The sequence below is a fragment of the Corylus avellana genome, chromosome ca2 (assembly GCF_901000735.1).
Source record: "Corylus avellana chromosome ca2, CavTom2PMs-1.0".
Classification (NCBI taxonomy): Eukaryota; Viridiplantae; Streptophyta; class Magnoliopsida; order Fagales; family Betulaceae; genus Corylus; species Corylus avellana.
The window spans coordinates 17,535,573-17,545,761 of NC_081542.1; the positions used below are offsets into that span (position 1 = coordinate 17,535,573).

General features: G+C 37.5%; 1 protein-coding gene across 3 annotated transcripts; it reads left to right on the forward strand.

Annotated features, from left to right (window-relative positions):
* The first annotated feature begins 1,973 nt into the window (after window positions 1-1,973).
* On the forward strand, window positions 1,974-9,891 carry LOC132168443 (ABC transporter B family member 4-like). Of its 3 annotated transcripts, XM_059579425.1 has the most exons (13): window positions 1,974-2,214; window positions 4,412-4,773; window positions 4,885-4,939; window positions 5,047-5,222; window positions 5,321-5,542; window positions 5,632-5,870; window positions 6,098-6,623; window positions 6,701-6,974; window positions 7,187-8,079; window positions 8,250-8,516; window positions 8,645-8,908; window positions 9,020-9,313; window positions 9,416-9,891. In XM_059579425.1, the coding sequence occupies exons 2-13, from the start codon at window positions 4,441-4,443 to the stop codon at window positions 9,770-9,772; spliced, it is 3,900 nt and encodes a 1,299-aa protein (XP_059435408.1). In that variant the 5' UTR covers window positions 1,974-2,214; window positions 4,412-4,440; the 3' UTR covers window positions 9,773-9,891. The 3 variants fall into 3 exon arrangements, with proteins under 3 accessions (XP_059435408.1, XP_059435410.1, XP_059435411.1); XM_059579427.1 differs by lacking the exon at window positions 4,885-4,939 and having other exon boundaries at window positions 5,148-5,222; XM_059579428.1 differs by lacking the exons at window positions 1,974-2,214; window positions 4,412-4,773; window positions 4,885-4,939 and having other exon boundaries at window positions 5,149-5,214.
* The last annotated feature ends 298 nt before the right edge of the window (window positions 9,892-10,189 follow it).

The window sequence follows — 10,189 nt, forward strand, 5'->3', positions numbered from 1 at the left end:
ACTGTTTAATTTTTTTTTTTTTTTTTTTTTTTAATTCAATGGTGGAAAACATGTCGCGATATAACGTAGTTACGTGGCGATGACGTGGATTTCTGTTAGTGGGGGACTGACGAAAATTAACGGAGGTGGTGATTCGGTTTTTTCCAAAATTTGGGAAACTAGATTTGTCATATTTTAAAATCTAGGGGAAAAAAAAATAAAAACATTAAAACTCAGGTAGTAAAAAAGTTATTAACCCTATTTATTATGTAACTCTCCTGATTCTCATAAGTTACATATTGATTATGTAACTCTCATAATTCTCATATGTTACATATTGATTATGCAACACTCCTAATTATCAGAGGTTACATATTGATAATGTACGTATTGTATTATTGGCCTCATTCAACTATAAATAGGCCATTTTATTGTACAATTTCTATCCAGTAAAGGAAAGATGTAGTCAAGAAAAAGGCTTTGACGTGTGGACGTAGGTCATAGGCCGAACCACCTTAATCTATATCTTTCTTCCTTGCTTTTTCTCATTATATTTTTTATATACTTTAACATGGTATCAAAGTCTTAGGCAACGATTTTTCTAAACTCAACTTTTCCTCAGCCATTTTTATTCATTTGATTATTTTACAATGGCTGAAACATCAACTAAAGCAATTTCTTTCATTTGAGAGCAATGATTCACATGGGTCACTCAATGATCCTCATTATGTTCATCACTCGGATAGTCCAACAATGGTGCTTGTTGCAACTCTTATGTTTAGAGATAATTATGGCACTTGGATTCGTGCTATCACTATGGCTTTATGTGCCAAAAACAAACTAGGTTGGATAGCACTCTGATGAAGCCAATTTTACCTAATGATCTTCCTTAATGATAAAGATGTAATGATCTTGTCTATTCATGGATTCTCAATTTTGTTACAGCTGAGATTTGTAATAATATTTTATATGCCGACCAAACAATTGCCGATGTTCAAGTGTTGGCCATAATCGCCGTTGTCAGCCAAAGAAGCCAATGTTCATGTTTTGGCCACAGCCAATGCCGATCAGAGTTGCCGAAGTTCAAGTTTCGGTCATAGCAGCTGATGTTCTAATATAGGCCATAATAGCCATTTTTCCAGCCCCTTTGATGTTTAAGAGCAAACCTCAACATACGTGATCTACCGTTGGGTTTGTGGGGGCGTATTGAGACATAGACAACTTACAATAGTTGTTTTGAATTAAATTAATGTATTATGTAACTTTCATAATTCTCAAATGTTACATATTTATTATGTAATTCTCATGATTCTCATAAGTTACATATTGATTTTGTAACTCTCCTAATTCTCATATGTTACATATTGATTATGTAACTCTCTTAATTCTCATTGGTTATCTGTTGATTATGTACTTATTGTATTCTTGGCCTCATTCAACTATAAATATGTCATTTTATTGTACAATTTCTATGAAGTGAAGGAAAGATGTAGCCAAAAAAAGGATTTGACATGTAGACGTAGGTCATAGGCCGAACTAACTTAATTTGTATATTTCTTCCTTCTTTTTCTCTTTATATTTTTTATTTACTTGATAAAATTTTGATGTCTATGTGATCAGGATCCTAATTAATAATGACAAACTTTCCCAATGCATGGCATTTTTACTTTATAATGGTAATCTTATGAGAGAAACCCATGATTTTCAAGCTAACTAATTTTCTATTTCCATACAAGAAGAATAGAGATAATTACAACATCTGTAGCTCTCATCCACCATTTAACCCTTTTGAGGAGGTGGTTGGAGTGATCTCCCATGGAGGTGGCCGACCAGGATGAGAGAGAGGGTTGTCGGTCTACTCTGTAGCGCCCCAGAGTGGATGTTTAGTGTAGAAGTCCCTGTAAATATCTTGTCTCTCTCTTAGGCCTTGAGTGCTTATTAAAGTAAGAGGTTTACAGCCTTTTTCTACACCCACTCCACTCCCCCTCATTTCCGCACGCTTCTTCTCCCCCGTTCTTCTTTCTTCTTCTCGACCTCCTCTTTCCTTTCAGATAGAATAGAGAGACACCCAGAGAGAGAGAGAACCGAAACCCATCTCCCTCCCCTGTTCCCTCTTCTTTTCTTCCCTGTTCCTTCTTCCCCTTTCTTCTCCTCTGTTCCGAGTTGAGAGAGAGATATTCAAAGAAGATAATTGGTGGGTTGCCGGTTGGAACAACTAGTTCTTGTTTCATCAAGGTAAATTTAGTTCCCTTTATAGGTTTTGATTCCTGATTTTCGGTTCGTTTCAATAAATATAAGACTCTACTGTTTGAATCTTATATTTAATTCGGTTAGTTTAGTTAGTTTGTTAATTAAAACAAATCCTAAAGGAAGAAGATGAAATGGGAGAAAATCTGAATTGTTCTCATTAGAAATGAATGTTGCACAGCTTACAATATATATACTCTGTTTTCATATACGTAAAACAGAGTATGAGAGAAGAGAAGTTAGTTACAAAACTGTTCAACAGTTTAACCAATTTAATTAACAAACTACCTGTTTGAATAACTAAACCAATTACAACACGTGTTAGTTTTAGATAGAATTAATCTGCTGTTAGCACTCTAAACCTTTAAATGCTATTGCAACTATGTTTACACTTACAGACACTAGGAGTTGCAGATATTTTAAGTTCTCTATAGCGTACAAACATCTCATGAACATTCCACAAAGCTAAATATTGCATGCAACATAACATACGACAAATGCAACGAAGCCTTTAATGTTTTTGTTCTTGTCAGTTCTCACAACTTCACTTAGCTCGGATTTTAAGTTTTAGGAGAGTGTTTGTCTTCCAATACGGAAAAATGAATTCAACTCTGTTGTTTCAGCTCCTCTAGGGACCAAAAAAAATAATTATTTATGCCCATAATGGCTATACCAACCTTGCAATATTCCACATTTTCAATAACTAATAGGGGCGGCTAAAGCTAAAACATCTCATTCCATTTCACCTAAGCTGCAAATTCATAGGAATGTCAACCATTCTAGATGCTGATTGTTTTCTAGTTTCTTCAATCATTTGTTAAATCTATTTTTCTCCCACTTTTCGGAGAACGTTAAATGAAACGGTCTCCGTCATCAACTCTGTTCGACTTATCTCAGTCCATTCAAACATATATAAACCAATTCTTTGAAGCGCCAGTGTATTAGGGCGACCGAGCCAGGCCGAGTAAAAAAGGCTTTGATGACTCAAGGTTCATATTAGGGAAAGGAGAGTGAGGGAAAGAGGGGGCAGCCCTCGGCCCGATCATCCAATTCGCTCCAACAGTCAGGCATGGTTATGTTGTCAAAGCATGTAGTTGAATCATGATGATGGCTTGGATTGGCAACTTCAGTTTTGTAGAGATTTTGTTTTTGACAAAGAACAAAAAAGTTTCGTTCAGCTTCCTCTTTTTTTGTTAAATTACCAGTTATCTTAAAAGCTTAAGCTTAGAAGAAAATGTAAATTTAATTACTTAATCATTACTTTAACACTCTCACTCACATGTGGGCTCAAACTCCCTTTTAATAGGTGAGGCCCAATACGTGAAATATTTAATTTAAATTTGGAGTTATTTGACGGAGTCAAGGTTCGATCCCAGCTATCCCAAAAGCTTAAGTTTATAGGAAGAGTATTTTTTTGGATTAATAAAATTTTCATTCAAAACACAAACAAAACACCCCCATATACACCAGCAAGAAAGTTGGAACTTAGTTCTCTACATCAAACAACGAAACACCGCACCCCAATCAAACAATTACAAATGGTCTCCTACAAAAAATCACAAGCTAAAAAAAATACCACTACCCATCAAAGAAAAAAAAAGCTTCATCACTCATTTTGAACCAAAATACTCGAAGGAATGCTCCAATTCAGCTTCCTCTTTCTCTGTTAATGTGTAAAACTTTATCTAGCAAAGTATATTTTTTAACCTCATGGCTCACCAGACACTTCATGAGGATTGCAAAACTTGCGGTTAATTGGTTACAAACTTGCAATAAGCAGCCAAAAGTATACACCACCGGTGTTTATAAAAAAAACATGATGTCTCATCTTTACAATCTCATCAACAAGGCCTCTCTTCCTCCATGGACATTGGTCGTGGTTGTTAGTATCCTCTTGTACTGTTTGAGAATAGAAATAGTAATGTTTTGTATAAACTTACTTTTACAATCTTTCAACCAAATACTGAACATAGGGCTCATGGTGCAACACATATTCTATACCAGCTAATTCTTATATTGTTACTTATTTCAAGACGGCTAGAAGCTTTAGAATTCCTCATATCCATATAGGCTTTTTCATGAATTATCATTTTGATACTCTAATATACTTACGACTGGCCACTGATCCAACTTTTCTAGCTTTATTTATCAGTTGCTGATTTCAGCAATTAATTGTGTTCTGCAGGTGCAATTTAGGTTCTTGGACTTGGTAATATGGCGGTGGAGGGCAGCCTGGAAGGCGATGCAGGTAGAAATGAGGCCATCACATCAAGAGACAATGTAGAAGCAGAGAATAGCTCTGCCATGAATGCAGACCAACAAAACAGTCAGAAAAACAAAGGAGATGAGAAAACCAAGACAGTTCCATTTCTCAAGATTTTCTCATTTGCAGATTCCACTGATACTGCATTGATGATTGTTGGCACAATTGGAGCCATTGGGAGTGGGTTAGGCATGCCCCTTATGACAATACTATTTGGGCAATTGATCAATACTGTTGGCAGTAACCAGAATGACAACAATGACATTGTTCATGCAGTTTCCAAGGTACCCACTTAACAGTATGTCTAGGAATGTATTTGAACCTCTGTTCTTTCCTTTATATATTTATCCCTTGATATGATGATGTTATTACTTAGCAACCTGGTGAAATTTTAGGTTGCTCTAAAATTTGTCTACTTGGCACTGGGAATTGGTTCCGCAGCATGCCTTCGTAAGTACATTGTATACTTGAAAAGATTATAGATTTTTAATGCATAGTGAAAGCCTTTAATGTATAAACCCTTGAACATTAAGAATCTGAGGTCTATTGTTTGTCAGAGGTGACATGCTGGATGGTCACAGGGGCGAGACAGGCTGCAGGAATAAGGAGTTTGTATCTGAAAACTATACTGAGACAAGATGTTGCTTTCTTTGATAAGGAAACTAACACCGGAGAGGTTGTTGGGAGAATGTCTGGTGACACTGTTCTAATACAGGATGCCGTGGGTGAGAAGGTACAGAAGAGCTGCCAAAATTTCATCAAAACTAAGAAAAGATTGCACAAAATTTTTATTTCATCATGGTCTCCCAACTAAATGTGCTAGTACTGCAGGTTGGGAAATTTCTACAGCTGATATCAACCTTCATTGGGGGCTTTATAATAGCATTTATCAAGGGGTGGCTTCTTACCATTGTCCTGTGCTCTGCAATTCCTCTTCTTGTGATAGCTGGTCCCATATTGTCCTTGCTTATGTCGAAGATGGCATCCCATGGACAAACAGCTTATGAAAAGGCGGCAAATATTGTTGAACAAACAATTGGTGCAATCAAAACTGTAAGTCGATTTGTCAACATAAAATACTTTCAAAAAAAGACATTGATTTCTCTCTTAAAAAAGTTAATCCAATTTCGCTCTCTTAAAAGGTTGCATCATTTACAGGGGAGAAGCAAGCTATAGCAAGTTACAGCAAATTTCTTGCACATGCGTACAAATCTGGTGTTCATGAAGGCTTAGCTGTCGGAGTAGGTGCTGGCACGGTTATGTTAGTCGTGTTTTCCATCTATTCGTTTGCTGTGTATTTTGGTGCAAAGCTGATACTACAGAAAGGATACAATGGGGGTCAAGTGATGAATGTGATTATCGCTGTCTTAACTTCTTCCATGTAAGATGCATTTTGTATTTCCCTTAGCTTGTAAAAGCTTATAAATATTCTAGTAACATTATGGTTCCTATTTCCCCAGTATGCGAAAACTTCTTTCTGTTTATGTTGCTGAATTTACACGCGCAGATACACAAAAATATATGAACCTGTGGATGCATGTGCGTCTTTTTTGGCTTGTTTAATTTTTTATTTGCTTCTGGCCTTTTCCTATCCTATGGATGCTTCAGGTCCTTAGGCCAGGTATCTCCCTGCTTGAGTGCATTTGCTGCTGGCCGAGCTGCAGCCTATAAGATGTTTGAGACTATTGAGAGGAAGCCAGACATGGATGCTTTTGACAGAAGTGGAAAAGTATTGGATGACATTCGTGGAGACATAGAATTGAAGGATGTTTATTTCAGCTATCCAACCAGACCGGATGAGCAAATATTCAATGGATTTTCTCTTTATATCCCCAGTGGCATGACTGCAGCTTTAGTTGGAGAAAGTGGAAGTGGGAAATCAACAGTGATCAGCCTAATAGAGAGATTCTATGACCCCCAAGTTGGTGAAGTTCTAATAGATAACATTAACCTCAAAGAGTTTCAGCTTAAGTGGGTTCGGGGGAAAATTGGTCTTGTCAGCCAGGAACCTGCGCTGTTTGGCGCCAGCATTAAGGACAACATTGCATATGGAAAAGATGGTGCAACAATTGAAGAGATAAAAGCTGCAGCTAAAATTGCAAATGCTGCAAAATTCATTGATAAATTGCCACAGGTTCTAATTTTCATTCTGTTCATCTCCAGGGTCTGAAAATTGTTTTTTTATTTTTGGATTTTTTATTTTACATGTAGGGACTAAACACCATAGTTGGTGAGCATGGAACACAAATGTCTGGTGGACAAAAGCAGAGAATTGCCATTGCAAGAGCAGTCCTGAAAGATCCACAAATTTTATTACTGGATGAAGCTACAAGTGCACTTGATGCAGAATCAGAGAATATAGTGCAAGAGGCGTTGGACAGGATTATGGTTAACCGAACAACTGTCGTTGTTGCCCATCGTTGGAGCACGGTGAGGAATGCTGATATAATTGCAGTCATTCACAGAGGCAAGCTGGTTGAAAAAGGTAATTGATGATAAGTATTGTTCATACTATATTACTCATTAACATGTGGTGACAATATCTTGTATGCACCCAACCTAGATATAAGACTATTGATTGGCTGTAAATGAATATTAGGATCCAATTCTCTCACTGTGGATGGAGAGAGATCGTGAGATACTCTTTTCATAGTGTATTTGGCTATTCCTTTCTTAATGTATATGGCTATGGATCAGGCTCACACTCAGAACTACTCAAGGATCCTGATGGAGCATTCTCTCAACTTATACGCTTGCAAGAAGTAAACAAGGAATCACAACATGCTGTAGATGATCAAGAAAAGTCAGAAATTACTTTGGAATCTCTCAGACAGTCAAGTCTTCGGCGGTCAAGCCGAAGAGTGTCAATACCACATTCCATTAGTCGGGGGTCATCAACAAATAGTAGCCGCCACTCATTCTTAGTGATATTTGGTGTACCCAGAGGACTTGATGTAACCAATACTGCAGCGGCAGAATCATATACGCCTTCTGTAGTACCAGAAAAATCTCCAGAGGTCCCAATTTGCCGCCTTGCCTACCTCAATAAGCCTGAGATTCCACTGATTCTAATTGGAACAGTAGGTGCAATCATAAGTGGAGTAGTACTTCCAATTTTTGGTTTGCTTATTTCGAGTGTAATCAAAGCATTTTTCGAACCACCTCATGAACTAAGAAAGGATTCGAAGTTTTGGGCAACAATGTTTGTAGTCCTTGGTTTGGTAGCATTTCTGTCAGCTCCAATAAGATCGTACTTTTTTGCTGTGGCTGGGTGTAAGTTAATTGAACGTATCAGAGCAATGTGTTTTGAAAAGGTGGTTCGCATGGAAGTTGGTTGGTTCGATGAGCCTGAGAACTCAAGCGGTGCCATTGGAGCAAGGCTCTCGGCAGATGCAGCTATAGTGTGCACTCTAGTTGGTGACCCACTAGCTCAAATTGTTCAAAGTATTGCAACAGTGATTGCAGGTTTAGTCATCGCTTTTGATGCTAGTTGGCAGATGGCGCTTATTGTCCTTGCATTGGTTCCTCTGCTTGGAGTCAATGGATATGTTCAGCGAAGGTCCATGAAAGGATTCAGTGCAGATGCAAAGGTATGCTCTACCACTAATAATGACAGTCTTATTGCTGCAGCATGCCAATTAGTATATTTTGTTAGGGAAAGAAACTAAGAAAAAATTTCATCATGATGCATTAAAATGTAAATTTTATAAGGTTTGAGTATGTTTTATGAATTATTCATCGAGAGTGAACTTGGTTTCAGGAAATGTATGAGGATGCAAGCCAAATAGCAACTGATGCAGTTGGGAGTATAAGAATTGTTTCTTCTTTCTGTGCTGAAGAGAAAGTGATGCAACTTTATGAAGAGAAATGTGAAGGCCCTATGAAGGCAGGCATAAAGGAGGCATTGATCAGTGGAATAGGATATGGAATGGCTAACTTCTTACTGTTTAACGTCTACGCAATCATTTTCTATGCAGGAGCTCAGCTGGTTAAGACAGGCAAAGCAACATTCTCAAATGTTTTCCGAGTAAGTAAACCATCGATTACGATCGTTTCTTTTTCCAAATACTTTCAGAACTTCGAGGAAAAATTTAAATGAGATGCATTCCACCAAATTATTAATTGATCTTTTTGACACGCATGTGTGATTTGCAGGTTTTCTTTACATTGACCATGGCAGCTACTGCGGTTACTCAATCAAGCTCCTTTTCCAGTGATTTTCAGAAAGCCAAGAATGCTACTGCTTCCATCTTTGGAATAGTGGACAGGAAGTCAAAGATAGACCCAAGTGATGAGTCTGGGATGTCATTGGATGATGTCAAGGGAGATATTGAGCTTCATCATGTAAGCTTTAACTACCCATCTAGGCCAGATGTTCAGATATTCAGAGACCTCAACTTGGCTATTCGTGCAGGCAAGGTAAAGTAATATTCTATGACATCATGTTTAGAATTTCATTATTTCCTGCAACAGGAAAAGACAAGACATCTCTCAAATTTAAACTATATTCTTGTGAATATCTTCTTTCAGACAGTTGCCCTTGTTGGAGAAAGCGGGAGCGGGAAATCCACAATGATAGCATTATTGGAAAGATTCTATGATCCTGATTCAGGTCATATTACATTGGATGGAATCGAAATTCAAAAGTTTCAATTGAAGTGGTTGAGGCAACAGATGGGCCTTGTAAGCCAAGAACCAGTTTTGTTTAATGACACCATCCATGCCAACATTGTGTATGGAAAGGGTGGAAATGCAGATGAGGGAGAGATTATAGCTGCAGCAGAATTGGCCAATGCCCACAGGTTCATTAGTGGACTGCAACAAGTAAGAATAGTGCAAATCATTCTTATTTAGAAATATATTGTTGATTGAAGTACATTTGCAAACACTCTTACACAAATTATCTGTTCCTGATGCAACATGTAGGGTTATGATACTGTAGTAGGAGAACGAGGGCTGCAATTGTCTGGCGGGCAGAAGCAGCGTGTGGCCATTGCACGTGCTATCATCAAAAGTCCAAAGATATTACTACTAGATGAGGCTACTAGTGCACTGGATGCCCAGTCGGAAAAACTTGTCCAAGATGCATTAAACAAAGTCATGGTAAACAGGACTACATTTGTGGTTGCCCATCAATTATCAACGATCAAGAATGCAGATTTAATTGCTGTGGTTAAGAATGGGGTTATTGTGGAGAAAGGAATGCATGAGAGTTTGATTAATATCCAGAACGGATGTTATGCCTCCTTAGTTGCACTTCACATAAGTGCTTCAATTACTTGAGTTTATTGAACCTCTTCCCCTTTTCCAACTTGAAGGGAGACATAAAAATGTATGTTGTTTTTACGGTTAGATAACACAAATGTATTCTCTGGTGGATGAATAGAAGCTTCTTTTTGATTGACAACATACAAATATCTATGCTATTTGTATAACTAACCAAAGTTTCAGATTTTTTTTTTTTTTCTTTAATCAATAGCTGATCCAAGGGCTGGCTAGCTGAACCTTACTAGTAAAGTCGGATAAAGATGTAGTGTATAACATTTATCCTTTAACAGGGTTGCAGACATTTTGATTCTACCAAAGAACAGAACAAAGTTTCCTTCCATTTCTTGTGTTTTTTCTGCAAACAAGAGTTTTATTGAATGTTGTAAAACAAAGAAAATATACATCCCTGCTGGGATTGATGCATCATAGAAA

Bases quoted from the DNA above. Each gene is read 5' to 3' on its own strand.
- LOC132168443 (XM_059579425.1), top strand. From the start codon at position 4,441: ATGGCGGTGGAGGGCAGCCTGGAAGGCGATGCAGGTAGAAATGAGGCC. The intron at 4,774-4,884 runs GTACCCACTTAA...GTGAAATTTTAG, and splicing joins TTGTTCATGCAGTTTCCAAG to GTTGCTCTAAAATTTGTCTA. The intron at 5,543-5,631 runs GTAAGTCGATTT...CTCTCTTAAAAG, and splicing joins CAATTGGTGCAATCAAAACT to GTTGCATCATTTACAGGGGA.